This window comes from Malaclemys terrapin, chromosome 13 (genome assembly GCF_027887155.1).
Source record: "Malaclemys terrapin pileata isolate rMalTer1 chromosome 13, rMalTer1.hap1, whole genome shotgun sequence".
NCBI lineage: Eukaryota > Metazoa > Chordata > Testudines > Emydidae > Malaclemys > Malaclemys terrapin.
Genome location: NC_071517.1, coordinates 32,560,593 through 32,587,153, shown reverse-complemented (window position 1 = coordinate 32,587,153; position 26,561 = coordinate 32,560,593). Strand labels below are relative to the sequence as shown.

General features: G+C 50.3%; 1 protein-coding gene across 3 annotated transcripts in view; it reads left to right on the top strand.

Annotated features, from left to right (window-relative positions):
• LOC128848261 (zinc finger protein 692-like) overlaps positions 1 to 26,221 on the top strand; it is a 33,135-nt gene extending 6,914 nt beyond the window's left edge. For all 3 annotated transcript variants that reach the window (XM_054048151.1, XM_054048150.1, XM_054048149.1), the window contains 6 exons: positions 5,751 to 5,879; positions 20,747 to 20,809; positions 21,727 to 21,805; positions 22,551 to 22,665; positions 23,469 to 23,568; positions 25,384 to 26,221. In XM_054048151.1, coding sequence (XP_053904126.1) covers positions 5,751 to 5,879; positions 20,747 to 20,809; positions 21,727 to 21,805; positions 22,551 to 22,665; positions 23,469 to 23,568; positions 25,384 to 25,765 — 868 coding nt within the window. In that variant the 3' untranslated portion in view covers positions 25,766 to 26,221. The remainder of the gene's footprint in view (positions 1 to 5,750; positions 5,880 to 20,746; positions 20,810 to 21,726; positions 21,806 to 22,550; positions 22,666 to 23,468; positions 23,569 to 25,383) is intronic.
• Positions 26,222 to 26,561: the final 340 nt, after the last annotated feature.

Below are 26,561 nucleotides of genomic sequence, written 5' to 3'. Positions count from 1 at the left end.
CCTACAGAGGGGACGAGGCAGGAGGTAGCAGCAAGGGGCTGACAAAGACTGGTTCTGGCTGATCCAAACGGGCCCTGAGCTGAACCCGGTGAGTTGGGCTGGCCTGGGCTCCCCTGCGTACTCCAGCCAGGGATGTATGGAGAAGAAGGTTCTAAACGCAGGAGACCGAGGGCTGACTAACTCCTACTAGAGCCATGGAACTTCTGACTCCCCATCACCCTGAAGGAGCTAGAGACTGCTGAGGATCTGGACAGGAAAAGTCAGGTTGTAACAAGGACTTGACAAACACAGAGTTGGGTGTGATAGCATCAGGGGCTGGAGCCAAGTTGGTGTAGCTCCCCATCTTGCCACAAGGGGGATCTGATAGACAAAGGCCCCTTATTTCACCCACACAGAGAGTCAGGATATGTCTATACTACGAAATTAGGTCGAATTTATAGAAGCCGGTTTTATAGAAACCAGTTTTATACAGTCGATTGTGTGTGTCCCCACATAAAATGTTCTAAGTGCATTAAGTCGGCAGACTGCATGCACAGTACCGAGGCTAGCGTCGACTTCCGGAGCGTTGCACTGTGGGTAGCTATCCCACAGTTCCCGCAGTCTCCGCCGCCGATTGGAATTCTGGGTTGAGATCCCAATGCCTGATGATGCAAAAACAGTGTCGCGGGGGGTTCTGGGTACATGCCGTCAGGCCCCTCCCCCTCCATCAGAGCAACGGCAGACAATCGATTCGCGCCTTTTTACCTGGGTTACCTGTGCAGACAACATACCACGGCACGCATGGTGCCCGCTCAGCTCAGCTCAGCGTCACCGTATGTCATCTGGGTTCCGGCAGACGTGGTACTGCATTGCTACACAGCAGCAGCTAATTGCCTTTTGGTAGTAGACGGTGCAGTATGACTGGTAACCGTCATCGGCAATCTGGGTGCTGGCAGACGTGGGGCTGCATTGCTATACAGCAGTAGCTCCTTGCCTTTTGGCAGTGGATGGCGTATTACGACTGGTATCCGTCGTCGTCGTACTCCTCAGTGAGTTCGGTCAGAGGCGCCTGGGCAGACATGTTTTGTCTCCTGGAGACTCAGTCCTGCCGGCAGTCCTATTGAACCATCTTGACGATGATGGCTAGCAGTCATAATGCAGCACCTTCTGCCAAGCACCCAGAAGATGCCGATGGCTATCAGTCATGCTGCACCGTCTGCTGCCAGCCTAAGATGTAAAAAATAGATGGACCAGATTTGTTCTGTATTCATTTGCTTCCCCCTCCCTCGGTGAAATCAACGGCCTGCTAAATCCAGGGTTTTGAGTTCAATTTTTGGGGGGACCACTCTGTGTGACCGTTGTTTGTGTTTCTCCCTGATGCACAGCCACCTTTGTTGATTTTAATTCCCTGTAAGCCATGTCGTCACTCGCCCCTCCCTCCCTCCATCAGACAATAGTTTCGCGCCTTTTTTCAGCCCAGACGCCATAGCCTGGGATCCTGGAGCCCGCTCAGATCACCGCGGCAATTATGAGCACTATGAACACCACGCGCACTGTCCTGGAGTATATGCAGAGCCAGAACATGCCAAGGCAAAACCAGGCGAGGAGGCAATTGCAGCGATTGCAGCGTGGCGACGAGAGTGATGAGGAAATTGACATGGACATAGACCTCTCACAAAGTACAGACCCCAGCAATGTGCAAATCATGGTGTTAATGGGGCAGGTTCATGCCGTGGAATGCCGATTCTGGGCCCGAGAAACAAGCACAGACTGGTGGGACCGCATCGTGTTGCAGGTGTGGGATGATTCCCAGTGGCTGCGAAACTTTCGCATGCATAAGAACTTAGTGACTCGCTTTCCTCTGCCCTGAAGCGCCAGAATACCAGGATGAGAGCAGCCCTCACAGTTGAGAGGCAAGTGGCGATAGCCCTGTGGAAGCTTGCAATGCCAGACAGCTACCGGTCAGTCGGGAATCAATTTGGAGTGGGCAAATCTACTGTGGGGGCTGCTATGATCCAAGTAGCCAACGCAATCAAAGACCTGCTGATATCAAGGGTAGTGACTCTGGGAAACGTTCAGGTCATAGTGGTTGGCTTTGCTGCAATGGGATTCCCAAACTGTGGTGGGGCGATAGACGGAACCCATATCCCTATCTTGTCACCGGAGCACCAAGCCACCGAGTACATAAACCGCAAGGGGTACTTTTCAATGCTGCTGCAAGCCCTGGTGGATCACAAGGGACGTTTCACCAACATCAACGTGGGATGGCCGGGAAAGGTACATGAGGCTCGCGTCTTCAGGCACACTGGTCTGTTTCGAAAGCTGGAGGAAGGGACTTTCTTCCCGGACCAGAAAATAATCGTTGGGGATGTTGAAATGCCTGTCGTGATCCTTGGGGACCCAGCCTACCCCTTAATGCCATGGCTCATGAAGCCATACACAGGCAGCTTGGACAGTAGTCAGGACCTGTTCAACTATAGGCTGAGCAAGTGCCGAATGGTGGTGGAATGTGCATTTGGACATTTAAAAGCGCGCTGGCGCAGCTTACTGACTCGCTCAGACCTCAGCGAAAAGAATATCCCCATTGTTATTGCTGCTTGCTGTGCGCTCCACAATATCTGTGAGAGTAAGGGGGAGACATTTATGGCGGGGTGGGAGGTTGAGGCAAATCACCTGGCCGCTGATTACGCGCAGCCAGACACCAGGGCGGTTAGAAGAATACAGCATGGCACGGTGCGCATCAGAGAAGCTTGGAAAATGAGTTTTGTGACTGGCAAAGCTACAGTGTGAAACTTCTGTTTGTTTCTCCTTGATGAACCCTCCCCCCCGCTCCTCCCGGTTCACTCTACTTCCCTGTAACCACCCTTCCCTCTGCCCTTCGATCACCGCTTGCAGAGGCAATAAAGTCATTGTTACTTCACATTCATGGATTCTTTATTAATTCATCACACAACTAGGGGGATAACTGCCAAGGTAGCCTGGGATGGGTGCGGGAGGAGGGAAGGAAAAGGACACACTGCAGTTTAAAACTTTAAAACTTTAACACTTGTTGAAGGCCAGCCTTCTGATGCTTGGGCAATCATCTGGGGTGGAGTGGCTGGGTGGCCGGAGGCCCCCCACCGCGTTCTTGGGCGTCTGGGTGAGGAGGCAATGTAACTTGGGGAGGAGGGCTGTTGGTTACACAGGGGCTGTAGTGGCGGTCTGTGCTCCTGCTGCCTTTCTTGCAGCTCAACCATACCCTGGAGCATTTCAGTTTGATGCTCCAGCAGCCGGAGCATCGACTCTTGCCTTCTGTCTGCAAGCTGACGCCACCTATCCTCTTCAGCACGCGATTCAGCCCGCCACCTCTCCTCTCGTTTATATTGTGCTTTTTTGCACTCTGACATTGACTGCCTCCACACATTCTGCTGTGCTCTGTCAGCGTGGGAGGACATCTGGAGCTGTCATCCCGAGTCCGCCGTTTTCTCCTTCTAATCTTCACTAGCCTCTGTGAAGGAGAAACATTTGCAGCTGGTGGAGAAGAAGGGAGAGGTGATTAAAAAAGACACATTTTAGAGAACAATGGGTACACTCTTTCACGTTAAATTTTGCTGTTCACATTACACAGCACATGTGCTTTTGTTACAAGGTCGCATTTTTCCTCTTATATTGAGGGCCTGCTGGTTTGGTGTGAGAGATCACTCACGCAGTGCCAGGCAACAGAATTTGGCTTGCAGGCAGCCATGGTAAGCCACAGTCCTTTGGCTTTTTTAACCTTCATAACATGTGGGAATGGTTTCAAACAGCAGCGCCCTCATTTCCCATACCAAGCACCCGCTGGGTTGGCCATTTAAAATGGGTTTGCAATGTAAAAGGAGGGGCTGCTGTTTCCGGGTTAACATGCAGCACAAACCCAACTAGCCCCCCCCCCTCCCCCCCCCCCACACAATTATCTGGGATGATCACCCCTCCCCCCCACCGCGTGGCTAACAGCGGGGAACATTTCTGTTCAGCCGAGCAGGAACGGACACCTCTGAATGTCTCCTTAATAAAATCACCCCATTTCAACCAGGTGACCATGAATGATATCACTCTCCTGAGGATAACAAAGAGCAATAAAGAATGGATGTTGTCTGCATGCCAGCAAACACCGGGACCATATGTTGCCATGCTTTGTTATGCAATGATTCCAGACTACGTGCTACTGGTCTGGCATGGCAAAGTGTCCTACCATGGCGGACGGGATAAGGCAGCCCTCCCCAGAAACCCTTTGCAAAGGCTTTGGGAGTACATGAAGGAGAGCTTTCTGGAGATGTCCCTGGACGATTTCCGCTCCATCCCCATACACGTTAACAGACTTTTCCAGTAGCTGTACTGGCCACGATTGCCAGGGCAAATTAATCATTAATCATTAAACATGCTTGCTTTTAAACCATGTGTAATATTTACAAAGGTACACTCACCAGAGGTCCCTTGTGTGCCCTCAGGGTCTGGGAGCACGCCTTGGGTGAGTTCGGGGATTACTGGTTCCAGGTCCAGGGTGATAAACATATCCTGGCTGTTGGGGAAAACGGTTTCTCCGCTTCCTTGCTGTGAGCTATTTTCATTGTCTTCATCATCATCTTCCTCGTACCCCGAATCCGCTTCCCTGTTGCGTGATTCTCCATTGATGGAGTCAAAGCACACAGTTGGGGTAGTGGTGGCTGCACCCCCTAGCATGGCATGCAACTCCGTGTAGAAGTGGAATGTTTGCGGCTCTGCCCTGGCCCTTCCGTTTGCCTCTCTGGTTTTGTGGTAGGCTTGCCTTAGCTCCTTAATTTTCATGCGGCACTGCTGTGCGTCCCTGTTATGGCCTCTGTCCTTCATGGCCTTTGAGACTTTTTTTAATATTTTGCCATTTCGTTTACTGCTACGGAGTTCAGCTAGCACTGATTCGTCTCCCCATATGGCGAGCAGATCCTGTACCTCCCGTTCGGTCCATGTTGGAGCTCTTTTGCGATCCTGGAACTCCATCATGGTTACCTGTGCTGATGAGCTCTGCGTGGTCACCTGTGCTCTCCACACTGGGCAAACAGGAAATAAAATTCAAAAGTTCGCAGGGCTTTTCCTGTCTACCTGGTCAGTGCATCTGAGTTGAGAGCGCTGTCCAGAGCAGTCACAATGAAGCACTGTGGGATAGCTCCCTGAGGCCAATAACGTCCAATTCCATCCACACTACCCCAAATCCGACCCACAAAGGCCGATTTCAGCGCTGATCACCTCGTCGGAGGTGGAGTAAAGAAACTGGTTTAAAGGGCTTTAAGTCGAAAAAAAGGGCTTCGTTGTGTGGACGTGTCCATGCTTAATTTGATTTAACGCTGCTAAATTCGACCTAAACTCGTAGTGTAGACCAGGCCTCAGTTTCAGAGCTAGGAACAGAACCCAGGTTTTCTGCCACCCAGTCTTGTGCCTTAGCTACAATCCCATCCTTCCTCCCAAGCTTCCTTGCGACTTTGTCCTGATACTGGGAACGGGAGACCCATTTGTTAAACATACTCTGCAGAGGGAAAGCTGCTCTGACATATCTAACCCTGACTGTTGTGTGACTAAACTCTCAGCTCTAATTTGATGTGAACATGGAATAATACATTCATTCCTTTAGCGCTGGCTTGGAAGAGATGCTTTTAGTCTGTATGCCTCTTCCTGGGTGGCATTGAGTTGCTTTCCCTCTGTTTCCCATGTCTAGCTTCACCTGCCATTAGAGAGCCTCTCACAGGTTGTAACCAGTTCTTATGTCCATCTCGTCCATCCAGTGACTCTGAGCTGAAAAGAGAACAAAGCCAAACCAAGAACCGCAAGAGACCCCTGAAGAGTGCGCAGCTGTCTACTGAGACGAGTCCAGCCAACGGCAGCCCCTCTGAGGAGAAAGCGGTGCAATCCAGGTGAGAGGGGAAGACAGAGGGCCAATCTAGGTGAGGAGGGGGAGCCTGAGCACATAGGGAGAGGAGAAAGGAAGGCGAGAAGTGGGTGAGTGAAAAGGAAGGGGTTGAGGTCAGTTTGTCTATCTCAGCTCGATCATCCAAGTGGCTCTGGGCCCATCTGAGAAGTGACTGCATTTCCCAACCCCAAAGCTTTCGAATGCTGGCTAACCTAGAGGCCCGAGGGCGTGCGTGGGGCTGTCCTGTGCTCTGTAACTACAGCCCCCGGCAATAGCAGCCAGACCAAACCGCAGCCAATTCCCAGCACAGAGCTGTCTTCCACACCACACTGGGTGTCTCAGGCCTGGTCCACACTTAAAATGTAGATCGACATGGCTATATCACTCAGGGGTGTGAAAAATGTCTCACCCCTAAGAGCCATAGCTATGCTGACCTAGCCCCTGATTAGATGCAGCCAGGCTGATGGAAGAATGCTTCTGTATACATAACCAGTGCTGCTCACGGAGGATGTTTAGCTGCTATGATGGGAGCCATGTGAGGACCTGAGCAAAGCCCATTGACATTAATAGAGATTCTTTCCATTGACTTCAATGGCAATGGAGCCAGTGATGGAACTGGGTAGAAAGAGAGAATATAGTAGGGCTGAAATTTGCCCACATCATAGCTCCATTCAGTACAGGGGGAGCTGTCAGGGAACCAGTAGCAGCTCCCTGATCCTGCACCATCTGCTCTCTGCATAACTTAGGCCTGGTCTACACTACGATTTTAGGTCAAATTTAGCAACGTTACCTCGATTTAAGCCTTGACCCGTCCACACGACGAAGCCCTTTTTTTCGACTTAAAGGGCTTGTAGTGGGGCGGCTGCCCCACTCCTAGTGAATTTAGGCTGCAGCAGGCCAGTGGGCCTGCACAGACAGGGAGCCAATCAGGGAAGGGCTTATTGGGAGCCAATCGAGGCCCAGATTCGAGGCAGCCAATCAGGGCCAGGTTCAGCCCTGTAAGAAGGCTGCCCAGGAAGGGAGCAGGCAATCTGTCCCAGGCCTTCGACAGGGGAAGGTCTGTCTCCAGAGCAAGGAGATTAGCACCTGGGACAGTGCAGTGCTGGGCAGGCCCGGGGGAGCAGCAAGGTAACTCCAGCCCAGTGTCTGCCAGGCTGCAGGCCCTGAGGGGAAGGGCCTAGCCGGTGCGAGGGGCCGAAGGGGAAACAGCCCAGGGATGTGGACAGACGGAGGGAGAGAAGGAGGGCAGGATGGCTGCCACTAGAGGGTCCTTGGGTTGGGACCCAGAGTAGTGGGCAGGCCTGGGTCCCCCACTTGCAGTATACCCAGCCATTGGCCGTAGGGAGCGGCCATTATAGACCATGCCAGATCCCTGACAGGAGGGATTAGACTTTGGGGTGTGTGGTTGACCACGGTGGCTGGAGCATAGAGACTGCTGATCAGTCCCCCCTCGGAAGGGGGTGTGGATGGACTGAGGGGCACTGCCGGAGGGCAGTGGTCCGGAAAAGGATGCCACGAGCTGGTGAGCGACGCGGGTCCACACGCCAACCAAGGACGAGACGACAGACGGGATACCACCAGGAGAGGGCACTCCACTGGACTGAGCTAATTCCCAGAGACAACCAGCAGGAGGTGCCAGGTGGTGCATCCCAGCCCTGTTATAGGGCTCTTTAAATCGATTTCTTTAATCCACCTCCGACAAGGGGATTAGTGCTGAAACCAGCCTTTCTGGGTCGGATTTGGGGTAGTGGGGACGCAATTCAACGGTATTGGCCTCTGGGAGCTATCCTAGAGTGCTCCGTTATGACCGCTCTGGACAGCACTCTCAACTCAGATGCACTGGCCAGGTAGACAGAAAAAGGCTTGCGAAATTTTGAATTTCATGTTTGCCCAGTGTGGTGGAGAGCCCAGGTGAACACGCAGAGCTCATCAGTACAGGTAACCATGATGGAGTCCCAGGAACACAAAAGAGCTCCAGCATGGACCGAACAGGAGGTACGGGATCTGCTCATCATATGGGGAGATGAATCAGTGCTAGCTGAACTCTGTAGCAGTAAACGAAATGCTAAAACATTAGAAAAAGTCTCAAAGGCTATGAAGGACAGAGGCCATAACAGGGACGCACAGCAGAGCCGCGTGAAAATTAAGGAGCTTAGGCAAGCCTACCACAAAACCAGAGAGGCAAACGGAAGGTTCGGGGCAGAGCCACAGACATGCCGCTTCTACGCAGAACTGCATGCCATGCTAGGGGGTGCAGCCACCACTACCCCAACCCTGTGCTTTGACTCCATCAATGGAGAATCACGAAGCACAGAAGCAGGTTTTGAGGATGAGGAAGATAGCTCACAGCAAGGAAGCGGAGAAACCGTTTTCCCCAACAGCCAGGAGACATTTTTCACCCTGGACCTGGAACCAGTAACCCCCGAACCTACCCAAGGCGTGCTCCCAGACCCTGAGGGCACACAAGGGACCTCTGGTGAGTGTACCTTTGTAAATATTACACATGGTTTAAAAGCAAGCGTGTTTAATGATTAATTTGCCCTGACATTCATGGCCAGTACAGCTACTGGAAAAGTCTGTTAACGTGTATGGGGATGGAGCGGAAATCCTCCAGGGACATCTCCAGAAAGCTCTCCTTAATGTACTCCCAAAGCCTTTGCAAAAGGTTTCTGGGGAGGGCTGCCTTATCCCGTCCTCCATGGTAGGACACTTTACCACGCCAGGCCAGTAGCACGTAGTCTGGAATCATTGCATAACAAAGTATGGCAGCGTATGGTCCCGGTGTTCGCTGGCATGCAGACAACATCCATTCCCTATCTCTCTTTGTTATCCTCAGGAGAGTGATATTATTCATGGTCACCTGGTTGAAATAGGGTGATATTATTAAGGGGACGTTCAGAGGTGCCCGTTCCTGCTCTGATGAACTGAAATGTTCCCTGCTGTTCGTGATCATCCCAGAGAATTGGGTGTGGGGGGGAGGGGAAAGGGGTTAGTTGGGTTTGTGCTGCACGTTAACCCGGAAACCGCAGCCCCTCCTTTTAAATTGCAAACCCATTTTAAATGGCCAACCCAACGGCCGCTTTGTATGGGAAATGAGGGCGCTGCTGTTTTAAACCGTTCCCACATGTTATGAAGGTAAAAAAGCCAAAAGACTGTGGCTTACCATGGGTGCCTGCAAGCCGAATTCTGTTGCCTGGCACTGCGTGTGTGATCTCTCACACCAAACCGGCAGGCCCTCAATATAAGAGGAAAAATGTGACCTTGTAACGAAAGCACATGTGCTGTGTAATGTGAACAGCAAGATTTAACGTGAAAGAGTGTACCCATTGTTCTCTAAAATGTGTCTTTTTAACTACCACCTCTCCCTTCTCCTCCACCAGCTGCAAATGTTTCTCCTTTGCAGATGCTAGTGAAGATTAGAAGGCGAAAAAGGTGCACTCGGGATGACATGTTCTCGGAGCTCCAGATGTCCTCCCACACTGACAGAGCACAGCAGAATGCGTGGAGGCAGACAATGTCAGAGTGCAGAAAAGCACAATATGAATGTGAGGAGCCGGTGGCGGGCTGAAGAGAGCAGGTGGCGGGCTGAAGAGAGCAGGTGGCGGGCTGAAGAGAGCAGGTGGCGTCAGCATGCTGACAGAAGGCAAGAGTCGATGCTCCGGCTGCTGGAGCATCAAACTGATATGCTCCAGCATATGGTTGAGCTGAAGGAAAAGCAGCAGGAGCACAGACTGCCGCTACAGCCCCTGTGTAACCAACAGACCTCCTCCCCAAGTTCCATAGCATCCTCACCCAGACGCCCAAGAACGCGGTGGGGGGGCCTCCGGCCACCCAGCCACTCCACCCCAGAGGATTGCCCAAGCAACAGAAGGCTGGCCTTCAATAAGTTTTAAAGTTTTAAAGTGCAGTGTGTCCTTGTCCTTATCACCTCCTCCACCCCACCCGGCATTTCCCTCCTCCTCCACCCCTCCTGGGCTACCTTGGCAGTTATCCCCCTAGTTGTGTGATGAATTAATAAAGAATGCATGAATGTGAAGTAACAATGACTTTATTGCCTCTGCAAGCGGTGATCGAAGGGCAGAGGGAAGGGTGGTTACAGGGAAGTAGAGTGAACCATGGTGGTGGTGGAGGGGGTCATCAAGGAGAAACAAACAGAACTTTCACACCGTAGCATGGCCAGTCATGAAACTGGTTTTCAAAGATTCTCTGATGCGCACCGTGCCCTGCTGTGCTCTTCTAACCGCCCTAGTGTCTGGCTGCACGTAATCAGCGGCCAGGCGATTTGCCTCAACCTCCCACCCCATCATAAATGTCTCCCCCTTACTCTCACAGATATTGTGGAGCGCACAGCAAGCAGTAATAACAATGGGAATATTGGTTTCGCTGAGGTCTATCCGAGTCAGTAAACTGCGCCAGCGCACTTTTAAACGTCCAAATGCACATTCTACCACCATTCGGCACTTGCTCAGTCTATAGTTGAACAGGTCCTGACTACTGTCCAGGCTGCCTGTGTACGACTTCATGAGCCATGGCATTAAGGGGTAGGCTGGGTCCCCAAGGATAACGATAGGCATTTCAACATCCCCAACGGTTATTTTCTGGTCTGGGAAGAAAGTCCCTTCCTGCAGCTTTTGAAACAGACCAGAGTTCCTGAAGATGCAAGCATCATGCACGTTTCCTGGCCATCCCACGTTCATGTTCCTTGTGATCCACCAGTGTTTGCAGCAGCATTGAAAAGTACCCCTTGCGGTTTATGTACTCGGTGGCTTGGTGCTCCGGTGACAAGATAGGGATATGGGTTTCGTCTATTGCCCCACCACAGTTTGGGAATCCCATTGCAGCAAAGCCACCACTATGACCTGCACATTTCCCAGAGTCACTACCCTTGATATCAGCAGGTCTTTGATTGCTTTGGCTACTTGGATCACAGCAGCCCCCACAGTAGATTTACCCACTCCAAATTGATTCCCGACTGGCCGGTAGCTGTCTGGCGTTGCAAGCTTCCTCAGGGTTATCGCCACTCGCTTCTCAACTGTGAGGGCTGCTCTCATCTTGGTATTCTTGTGCTTTGGGGCAGGGGAAAGCAAGTCACAAAGTTCCATGAAAGTGCCCTTATGCATGCGAAAGTTTCGCAGCCACTGGGAATCGTCCCACACCTGCAACACGATGCGGTCCCACCAGTCTGTGCTTGTTTCCCTGGCCCAGAATTGGCATTCCACGGCATGAACCTGCCCCATTAACACCATGATTTGCACATTGCTGGGGCCCGTACTTTGTGAGAGGTCTACGTCCATTTCTATTTCCTGATCACTCTCGTCGCCGTGCTGCCGTCGCCGCCTCGCCTGGTTTTGCCTTGGCAGGTTTTGGTCCTGCATATTCTCCAAGATAATGCGCGTGGTGTTTAAAGTGCTCATAATTGCTGTGGTGATCTGAGCGGGCTCCATGATCCCAGGGCTATGGCATCTGGGCTGAAAAAAGGCTTGAAACGATTGTCTGCCGTTGGTTTCACGGCAGGGAGGGAGGAAGGGTGGGGCCTGACAACATGTACACAGAATCACCCGCAACACTGTTTTTGCCCCATCAGGCATTGGGATCTCAACCCAGAATTCCAGTGGGCGGCAGAGACTGTGGGATAGCTACCCACAGTGCAACGCTCCGGAAGTCGATGCTAACCTCGGTACTGTGGACGCAGTCCGCCGACTTAATGCACTTAGAGCATTTTGTGTGGGGACACACACAATCGACCTTATAAAAACGATTTCTAAACAACCGACTTCTATAAATTTGACCTAATTTCGTAGTGTAGACATACCCTTAGAGAAGCTCCTCAACGGCTCTAATTTAGACCACTTGCATAAGATTCCTAACATCAATGAAAGATTGCTATATCAGAGCTCCCTGCACAGCACCAGAGAGTGCAGGGAGGGTTCCACAGGAGCCATCTCTGCCTGGAGAGAGTTCCACTGGCACAAAGGGATTTCCCCTCTGGCATGTGGGGCCAGAACATGGTCTCTTTGTGTTGCCCAAGTGGTACAACGTGGCTATAGTGTACTGCAGTATCCTGCTCACCAGGGAAGAGGTGAATGGCTAAATAGGGCTTCAGTGTGTAAGTAGTTAATTCTGGGGGAATTTTGCACTAAAATGTTAAATATTCTGTGCACAATATTTTAAAATTTTGCCTATTTTATTTTTCAAAATAATACAGTATAATCACACTAGTTTCAATTATTTTGGTAATTTATTTCAGAATACCTGTCAGCAAGAACGTCTGTAACAATACAGACAACAACAAAAAGATTCAGGAAATGTTTTTTGACAAATACATTCTTTACCGGGCATATTAATACAGAACTTTGATAATAATTCATTTAAACTACTATACAGAAATGTATTTTCTGCACCCTTGAGGAGCAGTGCAAAGGCTTGAGGATGACAGGGGTAATGGAGGAGCTGAGGGAGAGGGATTACTGCAGGGATCTCAAACTCAAATGACCATGAGGGCTAGTTCGTTGGCCCGAGAGCCGCATCACTGACACACACCCCCTCGCTGCCCCCGGCCCTGCCCCCACTCCACCTCTTCCATGAGGTCCTGCCTCTTCCCACCCCTTCCCCGACCCCATTCCAACCCCTTCCCCGAAGTCCCCACCCCAACTCCACCCCCTCCCTGCCCCCATAGGGTGCATGAGGAGTGTGGCTGGGGCTCAGGGCAGGGAGTTGGGGTGCAGCAGTGGGTTGGGATGCAGGCAGGGGGCTCAGGGTGCAGAAGGGTTGTGGAATGCAGCAGGAGGTTCAGGGCAGGGGTGTGGGGTGCAGCAGGGGGCTCAGGGCAGGGAGTTGGGGTGCAGGAGGGGTGTGGGATGTGGCAGGGGGTTCAGGGCAGGGGCTTGAGGTGCAGGCAGGGGGCTCGGCAGGGAGTTGGGGTGTAGCAGGGGGTTGGGGTGCAGGCAGGGGGCTCAGGGCAGGGGATTGGGGTGCAGAAGGGGTGTGGGATGCAGCAGAGGGCTCAGGGCAGGGAGTTGGGGTGTGGGGTGCAGCAGGGGGCTCAGGGCAGGGGATTGGGGTGCAGAAGGGGTGTGGGATGCAGCAGAGGGCTCAGGGCAGGGAGTTGGGGTGTGGGGTGCAGCAGGGGGCTCAGGGCAGGGGATTAGGGTGTGGGTGCAGCAGAGGGCTCAGGGCAGGGGATTGGGGTGCAGAAGGGGTGTGGGATGCAGCTGGGGGCTCAGGGCAGGGAGTTGGGGTGTAGAAGGGGTGTGGGGTACAGCAAGGGGCTCAGTGCAGAGGGTTGGGGTGCAGAAGTGGTCTGGGGTGCAGCAGGGGGCTCAGGGCAGGGAGTTGGGGGGCGGGGTGCAGGAGAGCTTCGGGCTCTGGGGTGGCAGCAGTGCACACCGGGGCTGGGGTCAGGGCAGGCTGCCAGCCCTAGCTCTGGCTCCGCTCCGGGAAGTAGCTGGAACCATGTCTCTGTGGCCCCTGGGGGACGGGGCCGCGGGGCTCTGCACGCTGCTTGTTGCTCCTCCAGGTACCTCCCCCGAAACTCCCATTGGCCACGGTTCCCCATTCCCGGCCAATGGGAGCTGTGGGGGGGGCATGCCAGGAAGCCAGGGCAACACACGGACAGAGCCCTCTGCTTCTCCCTGTCCCCCCCTTCACCCTCCCGGCCGCAGGGACGTGATGCCAACCATCTGGTGCGGGGCTTGAGGGGGGAAATCCCGCGGGTGCAGTTTGCCCACCCCTGGCCTGGAGGTAGGCCGGGGGGGGGGGGGCGAGGCGGGCACGGGCCACTCGACGGGCCGCAAGAAATAGCCCCGCGGGCCGCGTGTTTGAGACCCCTGGATTACTGGGAAGGAGCCTGGGAGTGAATCTGTAGGGTTGCTGGATGTGGGTGGGAGAAGTATGGAACTAGAAACTTACATTTTATCTAAATAAAAGCTAAAATTGTCCTGTGATCACTTGACTCCAGGAGCTGGGACTTTAAGAAAAACACCAAATATCATGAGAGACTCAATAAAATCACAAGGGCTGACAATGGTGCCTGTGCTTAAACACATGGATAGTCCAATAGAAGTCAATGAGCTTACTCATATGCTTAAAAAGATGTATATGCTTAAGTCTCTTCTTGAACTGCGGCCTTACATAACTCTGTCTTTCCAGACTTTCTCATGTTTTTATTACATAGGGAGGTATAAAAGCATTTCCTTTCATCCTCAACTATCTCTTCACGATGATATTTTTTTGTGAGGGTTATGGGAGAAAGAAACCCCAAAATATACACCCAAACACATACCAAGTAAGTATTAACATGCACAGTCACGGCTCTTCTGCCTTTTTCATTTCTAGATGTTTTTATGACTTCAATTCTATACTGAAAGTCTATTAATGTCTGTTTTACAGGGGCTGCTGAAACTAAGTAACAATTTGCTACCAGTGGAGAACAAGTTCTGGAGGCATTAATCAAAGCACAGCAGAAAATAATGGTAAATTATATATTTAATTTGCGCTCCCCCTTCCTCTCCCTGCATTTTAATTTTAATTTTACATTTTAATTTTACCATTAGAGGGACACCATCTACTCAAAAATCATGCTTGTGTCTGAAAACTTTCTACCTACAAGTAATCTCTAAAATCACTGGAACTAAAAAGATTATTTCCCTCTAAATCTTTTTTTTTCCTTCAGTTTCTTTACTTTATGCATTTGAGAGCACTCTGTTAATAGTCATTTAGGGCCAGATTTTCAAAGGTGTGTAAGTGTGTAGTGTGATTTTCAAAAGTGGCTAACTAAGTTGGATAGATATCAGACTCCCATTGAAATCAAATGTAGAGCACCTGAACCTTCCACTCATTTTAAAGATTGACTGAACTTGTTGATGGTGTCCCTTTAAGGTTTAAAGGAAGTAATGGTTTTGATCAAATAAGTTACACATTGATGTGTGGTTTTTGCTGTAGCCATTATGATACCAGCAGCTAGGGAGATGGAGACGGGAAAAAAAAAATCAAAGGAGCAAGAGAAAGCATTAAGAGCACATCACATACCGGAGTGTGTGTTCCTTCGCAGACGACTCTCATCTCCTTCTGTAAGTACCGTCATCCCAATCTGATGACAATACATGTGTGCAATATACAGTATTGCAAAGTGTTGAGCAGCCTCAACTTGCACTTGCAAAGTAAACTGCATAGCCTACATCTTACATAATGGAAATGGCAGCTCGTCAGTGATTTTTAACATCTATTTCCTCACCAAAATGACAATTTTGCTATTTTCTAACTTCTTTTTCTTTTCAGGACATTCCATCACAGACCAACAACAATAAAAGTGAAGCGGCTGCAAGATTTACATTGGAAGGTGGATAATGCAGACAGAACATTTTAAATTAGATCAAACTTAAGTGTATGTGACCAAACGTTCTCTGTGTTTAAAAATATTAGATTAATGTGATTATGACTGTATACTTTTTTCTTAACTGTATTATACCTTTTTGCAATACAGTGTGTTGAAAGATTTTTTATTGTTGGTAAATAATAAAATGTAATCATGTTTGTAACATAGGATAATTGTATTTATTCACACGATAAATTATGTCAACCTGTAGTTATTTTGCGCGGTGAGGAGTAGGTATTTAAGATAACTGTCAAACAGTACAGAAAGAAAATCATTTTCTCTCTTATTTAATGACCAGAGTGGATTTTTCTAAAGGTTTTTAATGCTCTTTATTTTTATCATGCAAACGATGGACTTATTCGAGAGCAGCTTGGTTCTACTGACCTAGCCAAGTTTTATTATCATTTCATTATTATTTGTATTATCGTAGTGCCTTGGAACCCTAGGATGACCACATTAAGGGAGTGTCTTACCAAATACATCCACACTGCATTGTAGGTCTTAAATTTTCTGTTTACATCTTTATTACAAGCCATCAGAGCTTTGAAATTGTAGAGTGATGCTTTCTCCTTCGGTCTTATTGTTTTGTCCATCTTTTTACTTTAATTAAAAATTGGGAAATTTGACACCAAAAAAGCGATTAGGAGAATGGTATTGGTCGCACGGTTATGGCCAACTGTTCAAAATGTTTATCAGGGGCTCGGGAGCTGCTGAGTCCTCGTGAAAAACTGACCACTAAGGCCTAAATTTATGAAGCACTGAGCACTTGAGATTCTAGTTGAAATTCAGGAGAGCAGACTGTGCTCCTCTCCTCTAGAAAGCCATGACCACAAGTGCTCAGAAGTCAGGCAAATGTTAAAGGATGCACATGTAACCTTAACTTTGCCCTCTTGTGCAACTATTTTCCAATGTAGTCTATTAACTGTATGAACACATGCTATTTCAAAATATAGTGTTGTACAATTTATTTTTCCTTGCCATGTTAGACACACACATGTAGGATCTTGCGGTGTGTAATAGTTTTTGTATGCCAGACAAACTGAAGTTACTTATATGGAAACATAAGCACAGAGACCCAACAACTGTAACATTGTACAAGTTGTCCTCTGCTAGCTTGCTATCTGGTGAGTCTTGGAGCCTCTCACGGGGCAGGAAGGCATTGAGCTCAGCTGTATCTAGCACACCTGCTGTATATTTAGGCTTGGAAAGATTAGATTTTTATTGTTCAATGTCAATAAACATCCATTTCATCATACATACACACAGACAGATGAAAAAAGTATCCATTGAAAATTTACAGAAAGGTAAGCCACGAAAAATGCTGCCCAACCACTCCCAGTCTCTATTCAAGCCCAAGTTAATGGTATCTAGTTTGTATATTAATTCAAGTTCATAGAGAGTAGGAGTGGCTGGGTCATTACACAAATTGAGTCTATTTCCCCATGATAAGTATCCTCACACCTTCTTGTCAACTGTCTGAAATGGGCCCTCTTGATTATCACTACAAAAGTTTTTTTTCTCCTGCTGATAATAGCTCATCTTAATTAATTAGCCTCTTAGAGTTGGTATGGCAACTTCCACCTTTTCATATTCTCTCTGTGTATATATATCTTCTTACTATATGTTCCATTCTATGCATCTGATGAAGTGGCCTGTAGCCCACGAAAGCTTATGCTCCAATAAATTTGTTAGTCTCTAAGATGCCACAAGTACCCCTGTTCTTTTTGCGGATACAGACTAACATGGCTGCTACTCTGAAACGTGTTTTTATAGTTACAGTAGAACCTCAAAGTTATGAACACTGGAGTTATGAACTGACCAGTCACCTCATTTGGAAGTACTCAATCACGCCGCAGTAGAGGCAACAAAAAAAAAAGGAAATACAGTACAGTACTGTGTTAAACATAAACTGTTTAAAAAATAAATGGAAAGCAGCATTTTTCTTCTCCATAGTAAAGTTTCAAAGCTGCATTAAGTCAATGTTCACTTGTAAACTTTTGAAAGAACCATAACGTTTTGTTCAGAGTTACGAACATTTCAGAGTTGCATACAACCTCTGTTCCCGAGGTGTTCGTAACTTTCAGGTTCTACTATGTAAAGCTTTAACTTTTGAACCCTAGTGACTCCAGCAGCCTGGGGGTGAGCTGGAGAGAGTCCTGTATCCTTTCGGCAGGGGTACTCTTTATTGGAAAGATGGGGAGGGTGTATCCAGCCTACAACTAAGGCCTAGCAGTCCATGGAAACACTCAGGCCCCGATCCTCAAAGATGTTTAGGTGCCTATCTCCCATTGATTTCAATGGGCCTTAGGCATTTAAAGATCTTTGAGGATCTGAGCACTGGCCTCTACACCGTCCTGACCTTCAAGACATGAAATTTGTAGTGCTGGGCCAAACTTGAGCTCTTCCTGGTGCCTGGGAGGCGTCATTGTGTCCATGTGGGTGTCAGTGAGGCTTGGAGGTCCAGGAAGATATCAGAGCAATTTTAGTGTGATCACCCTGAATTCTCCTTTGACCAGGGTTTGCTTTGGGTCCTTGAGATCCGGGGCAGACCAGAGCTATCCTGCCCTCTTGGATTCAGAGGTGCTTGGAATGAAACCCTGTCACTCAGTGCCACAGCCTCAGTGGCTTTTTGGCAGGATTGACCAGACTTCCCTGGGTGCCCAGGGATGCTCTCATTTGGGGCAATTTGGAGCTTTGGCAGGAAGTCTGATCTCATAGGGAGGACTTGGGTGTCTGAGGTGAACAAAGGGGGAAAGACTCCTGGTGTCTCTCTGGAGGGCATTGAGCTGGCCGAATGCTCTGGGTCCATTTCCAACCCTCATCTGGTGCTTGCTAGAAAAAGGACTCGGGAACTATACAAAAATGAGGGGGTTAGTTAAACAGAAGTTAAAAGGTACAGTGACTAAAGTGAAATCCCTGCAAGCTGCATGGGCGCTTTTTAAAGACACCATAATAGAGGCCCAACTGAAATGTATACCCCAAATTAAGAAACACGGTAAAAGAACTAAAAAAGAGCCACCATGGCTTAACCAGCATGTTAAAGAAGCAGTGAGAGATAAAAAGACTTCCTTTAAAAAGTGAAAGTCAAATCCTAGTGAGGCAAATAGAAAGGAGCATAAATACTGCCAAATTAAGTGCAAAAATGTAATAAGAAAAGCCAAAAAGGAGTTTAAAGAACAGCTAGCCAAAAACTCCAAAGGTAATAACAAAATGTTTTTTAAGTACATCAGAAGCAGGAAGCCTGCTAAACAACCAGTGGGGCCCCTGGATAATCGAGATACAAAAGGAGTGCTTAAAGACGATAATGTCATTGTGGAGAAACTAAATGAATTCTTTGCTTCAGTCTTCACGGCTGAGGATGTTAGGGAGATTCCCAAACCTGAGCCGGCTTTTGTAGGTGACAAATCTGAAGAACTGTCACAGATTGAAGTGTCACTAGAGGAGGTTTTGGAATTAATTGATAAACTTAACGTTAACAAGTCACCGGGACCAGATGGCATTCACCCAAGAGTTCTGAAAGAACTCAAATGTGAAGTTGCGGAACTGTTAACTAACTGTAACCTGTCCTTTAAATCGGCTTCTGTACCCAATGACTGGAAGATAGCTAATGTAATGCCAATATTTAAAAAGGGCTCTAGAAGTGATCCCGGCAATTACAGACCGGTAAGTCTAACGTCAGTACCGGGCAAATTAGCTGAAACAATAGTAAAGAATAAAATTGTCAGATACATAGAAGAGCATAAACTGTAGAACAGTAGTCAACATGGTTTCTGTAAAGGGAATTCGTGTCTTACTAATCTGTTAGAGTTCTTTGAAGGGGTCAACAAACATGTGGACAAGGGGGATCCAGTGGACATAGTGTACTTAGATTTCCAGAAAGCCTTTGACAAGGTCCCTCACCAAAGGCTCTTACGTAAATTAAGCTGTCATGGGATAAAAGGGAATGTCCTTTCATGGATTGAGAACTGGTTAAAAGACAGGGAACAAAGGGTAGGAATTAATGGTAAATTCTCAGAATGGAGAGGGGTAACTAGTGGTGTTCCCCAAAGGTCAGTCCTCTGACCAGTCCTATTCAACTTATTCATAAATGATCTGGAGAAAGGGGTAAACAGTGAGGTGGCAAAGTTTGCAGATAATACTAAACTACTCAAGATAGTTAAGACCAAAGCAGACTGTGAAGAACTTCAAAAAGATCTCACGAAATTAAGTGATTGGGCAACAAAATGGCAAATGAAATTTAATGTGGATAAATGTAAAGTAATGCACATTGGAAAAAATAACCCCAACTATACATATAATATGATGGGGGCTAATTTAGCTACAAGAAATCAGGAAAAAGATCTTGGCGTCATCGTGGATAGTTCTCTGAAGATGTCCATGCAGTGTGCAGAGGTGGTCAAAAAAGCAAACAGGATGTTAGGAATCATTAAAAAGGGGATAGAGAATAAGACTGAGACTATATTATTGCCCTTATATAAATCAATGGTATGTCCACATCCGAATACTGCGTACAGATGTGGTCTCCTCATCGCAAAAAAGATATACTGGCACTAGAAAAGATTCTGAAAAGGGCAACTAAAATGATTAGGGGTTTGGAACAGGTCCCATATGAGGAGAGATTAAAGAGGTTAGGACTCTTCAGCTTGGAAAAGAGGAGACTTAGGGGGGATACGATAGAGGTATATAAAATCATGAGTGATGTGGAGAAAGTGGATAAGGAAAAGTTATTTACTTGTTCCCATAATACAAGAACTAGGGGTCACCAAATGAAATTAATAGGCAGCAGGTTTAAAACAAATAAAAGAAAGTTCTTCTTCATACAGCGCACAGTCAACTTGTGGAACTCCTTACCTGAGGAGGATGGGAAGGCTAGGACTATAACAGCGTTTAAAAGAGAACTGGATAAATTCATGATGGTTAAGTCCATTAATGGCTATTAGCCAGGATGGGTAAGGAATGGTGTCCCTAGCCTATGTTTGTCAGAGGGAGGAGATGGATGGCAGGAGAGAGATCACTTGATCATTGCCTGTTAGGTTCACCTCCTCTGGGGCACCTGGCATTGGCCACTGTTGGTAGACAGGATACTGGGCTAGATGGACCTTTGGTCTGACCCAGTACGGCTGTTCTTATGTTCTCATGTATTTATGGGACCCCTTGTCTTCCTGTAATGAGGCCACATGAGTCCTCAGAAGGGGCTATTGGGCACCCTTGGATTCTGCCAGCTACATGAGACCTGGCACCAGAAGCCCTTCCTGTAAGAGGCTGGTAGCTGGAGATCCCTGCCCCAGAGAAGGCCAGGCAGCCTTCATCTCCTATGCCTTCTCGCAGTGAGGGGATGAGGGAGATGTTTGTCATGGAGATGGGGAAGGTTGTACAGAAAAGGAAAACACAGGCCAGGGGAAAGGGAGACGACATGGGGAGAAAGGAGGAGTAGAGACACTCCCCTCTCCCCTCCCTCCCCCCGGGACCACCCAATCAGTGTGTTTCTTCCTTTGCAGACGCAAGAAGCGGGGACAGCCAAGCAACAAGGATGTGGCCCAGATCGGCCCCAAGAGAATCAGGTAGGAACCTGGTCTGGAACCCTGGCCATGACTCTGCTGGCTGCCCTACCCTAGAGCCCTTATGGTAGCAGAGCTGGGCTGCAAACCAGTCCCTTGTATCCCTGCTCCCCACGGCTGGACTCCCCACTCCACTGAGCGACCGGTGGTGCCTCCTGCAAAGGGGAGTACTTGGGGAGGGGCGGGATCTCCCTCTCTGTCTGGATTGGCCTCTTGGTGGGGGTGGCAGTGCCATTCCAGTTGGACTTAGAGGGGAGGAAAAGCCCCATTAGCCCCAGAGCCACACACCAGGGGCTGCTTCCCACAGCCTGTTACCTACCGTACTTTTCAATGGCCCCAGTGATGGGCAATCCTCTTGCCATTTGGTCTCATGTCCATTCCCCCTTGCAACCACCCCTCTCTGTCCCTGCATATGCTCACAACCTAGTGATACTCCCTGGCGTTTCTTGCATCCCCACCACACCCATCAGTTGGCGTCTTCCACAGGGCGTGCGCCCCACCCCTTAGCGCCCCCACCCGCACACCTTCCCCGTTGCCAGTGATGTGCTTTGTCCAATCTGTCCACCATCCCACCCCCAATACTTTACACAGCTAACTGAGAGACCAGAGCAGATGGGCACAGATGAGAGAAAAGAGGTTGGAAAGGAGATGGAGAGCCGGTGAGGCAGGGAGTTGAAGGGGGCTTTATCCAGACATCACAAGCCACAGAGGAGAGGTGACGAAGGCAGCTGGTGAGCAGGGAAAGATCCAGGGAGGTGGCTGCAGAGCAGAGGACACGGCTCTTGGCTCCGCAGCGGGGAGATGAAGAGGAGAGGACAGAGGGAAGGTTCACAAGGGAGGGTTTGAGAACCGAGGGGCTGCTGAACTGCATCCTGGCTCCATCAATAACCTGCGAGATCCTCACCCCCTCCTCTCTGCAGGAAGGCAACCAAGCGCGAGATGCTCCTGTGCGACTTCGAGGGCTGCGGCAAGATCTTCTCCAACCGCCAGTACCTGAACGTGAGTGACACGGTGACCTGTGGGGAGGGGCACCTGACCCGCCCCCAGGCATCGCCTGGTATGCATTGGGATACATGGCCCAATACCATTATGGTCCTGGTATCAGCCCAGCTATGGGCTTGACAATCAGTTCAGTTTGACCTACCGGTGAACGTATGTTACAGGTCCCTCTCTGTGCCTGATCCACAGAGAATATGAGTCTGCGATGGTTTTACCATAGTTCAAGCTGTAGCTACTCATGCTTTTAATTCTGGACATCCCCGTTTCAATCCCTGGCCCAAATGGGAGCTGTCACATATGCCCCAGTCACTCCCATCTGACTGGCTGTTCAGTGAAATGAGTCCGTGTGTCCTCAGTTCCCAGCAGGACAAGATTCTATATCAGGGCTAAGGCCCTGACCCAGAGCCGATCGACATCCATGGTGAGATTCCCACTGATTGCAGTCGACTTTGGAACATGATCCAGTCGGCCATCTGTGCTGCAGCCTCCACAGAAAGGCTGGGGGCGGAATGGGCCCTAGAGATATGGCTTCCCTCTGCCATCCCACAGAGAGAGCCGAGTGGCACCAGGGAGCCCCCTGTTTTGAAGCTGCTGGTCCAGCCCCAAAGCCAAATCAAGCATTCCCTCTGACTCCCAGTTCTATGGGAGGGCGCACAGTTAGGTATGAACCAGGGAGGACGGACTGCATGGTCTGTGGGCGGCAGCTGACCCTACCCTCTGCTTCCCCTCCACCGCCAAACGGCAGTACCACAGGAAATACCAGCACGTGCACCAGAAGACCTTCACCTGCTCCGAGCCCAGCTGCGGCAAGTCCTTCAACTTCAAGAAACATCTGAAGGAGCACGAGAAGCTGCACAGCGGTCAGTGTGCCTGAGCACAGGGGCTAAAGCCTAAAAGCACCTGCCTTCTACAGTTCTGGGCTCCCCCTCAACTCAACATTCACACAGCTCTCTGAGGGCCCCTCAGTACGGATCCGCAGTCCCAGCCCATGGCTCCCAAACACTCACACACACACACACACACACACGTGCCAGCCCTCGGCCAGGGCCCCTCAATCCAGCCCCACAGCTCCCCTTCAGTCCCAATTCTGGGCTCCTACACAATCAGCTGCCAAATGCCCCTCAATTCCAGCCCCACAATCACACAGGTGTGCCAATGCATCTCAATCCCAACCCACAGGCCCCCTGGTATTGCAGCCCTGGGTTGGGCCCCCTCCCCCTTTACACCTTTGCTGATGTCCCTCAGTCCTGATCCACAGCCCCCACTACTCTTCTAGCCCTGGGATTCCCTCCCACCCAACCCCAGCTCTGCAGGTGCCTCTCAGTCATGACCTGCAATCAGCGCTGTTATTCTAGCCTCTGGAGCCCCACACAGTGCTGCTAATGCATCTCAGTCTGGACCCACAGAATTCTCTGCTGTTCTGGTCCTGAGCTCCCCCTACACACACAGTTCTGCCAGTGCCCCTCAATCCCAACCTGCAGGTCCCACTGTCATTCCAACCCTGGACTCACTACTAATATCTGCTCTACCACCCCCCTGCTTTTCGACCCCTGGACCTACTGCCCTTCTCTCGTCCTTACCTTTGCTTCCGCCTGTGTAAAATGCCCTGCCCTACATCCCGCTAGCCAGTGCAGCCAGTAACCCGCTCTTCTTCCCCCTGCAGACAAACGGGATTACATCTGTGAGTACTGCGCCCGCCCCTTCCGCACCAGCAGCAACTTGATCATCCACAGACGCATCCACACGGGGGAGAAACCCATACAGTAAGTAGCAAACCCAGCTGGCTCGTTCTGTGACTTAGGGTCTCTTCCTCTGTGTCCCTAAGAATCGCAGTACTGAGAAGCCAAAGGTGCAAATGGCTGATTAGGTGCCATCGATCCAGTTCTGAAGGATGCAGTCCCTAGCTCTGCCCGGGCCCTCTTCCTAACTACACCCAAGACGAGGCCTCTCCCCCTCACCCTCTTGATGTATACACCCATTAGATACTTGTAGATCAGAGGTCCCCAAAGTGTGGGGTGTGCCCCCCTAGGGAGGCATGGAGAAATGTCTGGGAAGGCACAGCAGGGCCCAGGCCAGCTCCAACTCCTGCCCCCAGCTCTGCTTCGGTCCCGTCTCGAGCCACGTCCCCAGCTCCAGGCCACGTGCCTGGCCCCATCCCCAGCCTCAACACAGCGCTGCTCCCCGTCCCGCATCAGTCCCCAGCCTGAGCCCCTGGCTGCAGCTCTGTTCCCAGCCCAGGGCCAAGGCTGGGAGTGAAGCCAGGAGCAGAGCTGCACCTGTTTGCGGGCCCGGGTGCTGGCCCAACCGCAGCTCAGCTGCGGGTCTGCTCCCGCACCTGTCCCCAACCTCGACCCTTGGCCACAGCCCTGCTCACAGCCCCAACCCCAGCCTCGGCCCCCTTCTGTTGCCCATGCCACTTCCCACCCTCCCCATGCCACAGCACCACTCCAACCCAGACTCTGTGGAGGACATAGGGGGGTGGTGCAGACAGAGGTAAGGGGGAGCATGATCCTCAAAAGTTTGGGGGAGTACTGAATTAGCCTGTTGAACTCATTGCCATAGGAAGTTGCTGAGGCCAAAGATTTAGACCGGTGGCACCTTAAAGACTAACAGATTTATTTGGGCATAAGCTTTTGTGGGCTGTATAAGTAGGGGCATTGCCAGCAGATCGAGGGACGTGATCATTCCCCTCTATTTGACATTGGTGAGGCCTCATCAGGAGTACTGTTTCCAGTTTTGGGCCCCACACTACAAGAAGGATGTGGAAAAATTGGAAAGAGTCCAGCGGAGGGCAACAAAAATGATTAGGGGTCTGGAGCACATGACTTATGAGGAGAGGCTGAGGGAACTGGGATTGTTTAGTCTGCAGAAGAGACGAGTGAGGGGGGATTTGATTCAACTACCTGAAAGGGGGTTCCAAAGAGGATGGATCTAGACTGTTCTCAGTGGTAGCAGATGACAGAACAAGGAGTAATGGTCTCAAGTTGCAGCGGGGGAGATTTAGGTTGGATATTAGGAAAAACTTTTTCACTAGGAGGGTGGTGAAGCACTGGAATGGGTTACCTAGGGAGGTGGTGGAATCTCCTTCCTTAGAGATTTTTAAGGTCAGGCTTGACAAAGCCCTGGCTGGGATGATTTAATTGGGAATTGGTCCTGCTTTGAGCGGGGGGTTGGACTAGATGACCTCCTGAGGTCCCTTCCAACCTGATATTCTATGATTCTATGATTTATGTGGAAACAAGAATATTGAGAATGACCATAATGAACAATAGCAATTTTGGAAGGGAGATTAGGTTTTAAGCCAGTTCTCTAACCATTAGAGCCCAGGACCAGACCTAACCTGTGGGCCAGATTAGCCCACATTAGCCACTGCAAGATTCTTACACCTTCTCTGAAGCATCTTGTGCTGAGCTCTGTCAGAGACAGGATAATGGGCCAGATGGGCCTTGAGTCTGATCCAACCTGGCAATTCCTGTGTCCCTCTATCCTCTGTGCATCCCTCTCTGAGTTTTCTCTCGCTCTGATTCCCTGCCCCGCTTTCTCCACACTCTCCTCTTGATCCCCTTCCCCACCCATAGGTGTGTGATCTGCGGCTTCACCTGCCGTCAGAAGGCCTCCCTCAACTGGCACATGAAGAAGCATGACGCTGATTCCTTCTACCAGTTCTCCTGCGACATCTGCGGCAAGAAGTTTGAGAAGAAGGACAACGTCACCGCACACAAGAGCAAGAGCCATCCGGTGGCTGCCGGCCCAGCCCAGCCCACGCCGGAAATGCCAGAACCTGGCCACCAGGACACCCCATCCCCGCTCCCCACCCTCGCTGAGGAGACATCAACCGAGGACCACCCAGATGTGCCGTGCCCACTTGCCACTGAGCAGCTGGAGATCCCTGCTCTGAACCATTGCAAGATGGAGAAGGCGGAAGGGCCGGTGTCCCCCATCGCAGCCTCTGCCGAGTAACGGGCCACACCGAGCAGGATCTGGGTCTGACCAGCGCTTGGGGGCTGAGCCACGGGGGATGTCGGCAGAGATGATCCCAGCAGGATCCTGCCTTCCAGCTGGACTCTGCTGAGAGTGGGGCATAAAGCACTTAGCAGAAGGGCGGGGATAATGACTGAACCATGGTGGGAGACTGTAGCGGCAGATCTGAAATCCTGCCCAGGCACTGAGAGTATGGAGACAGGGAGGCAAACCCCTGCGGCCATGAGCAGCCTCCCCACCCCACAGTCAGTAGAGCGCAGACCCTCTGTGGGCCAAGAGGACTGTGATACCAGGCAAAGGGCCTCACCTTCTCTGGGGCAGGGGGACTCTGAAGAGAGATGCTGAGGTTCACCCTCCCCAGGAACAGGCCTCGGTTTTGCTACTCTCAGCTTCAGGGTTTTGGACAATTCTTCAGTAAAGAATTATTTTGTGTAATGGCTGGGGCGGGGAGAGCGTCTTCTCTCATGGCGGTGCTGGTTCTGCCAGCCTTGGTGGGGCAGGCTGAGGGTAGGTGAGCCTGCCTTCATCCCAATGGCCACAGCTCCTGCTGCTGTTTCCCCGCCATTTTCCTGTGAAATTACCACCATCCCCACAGGTTGGTGCAGCTCCTGTGACTGCAGGATCAGCAGCCACCCCCCGTCCAGCTGCGGAAAAGCCTGGCAGTGTCATGGTCTTTGTATTTGAGCAGAACCTTGGCGTCCTAACGGAGATTGTGAGCCCATAGTGCTGAGAGCTGCATGCATGCACTGTGAGAAAGTCTCTACCCTGAAGAGCT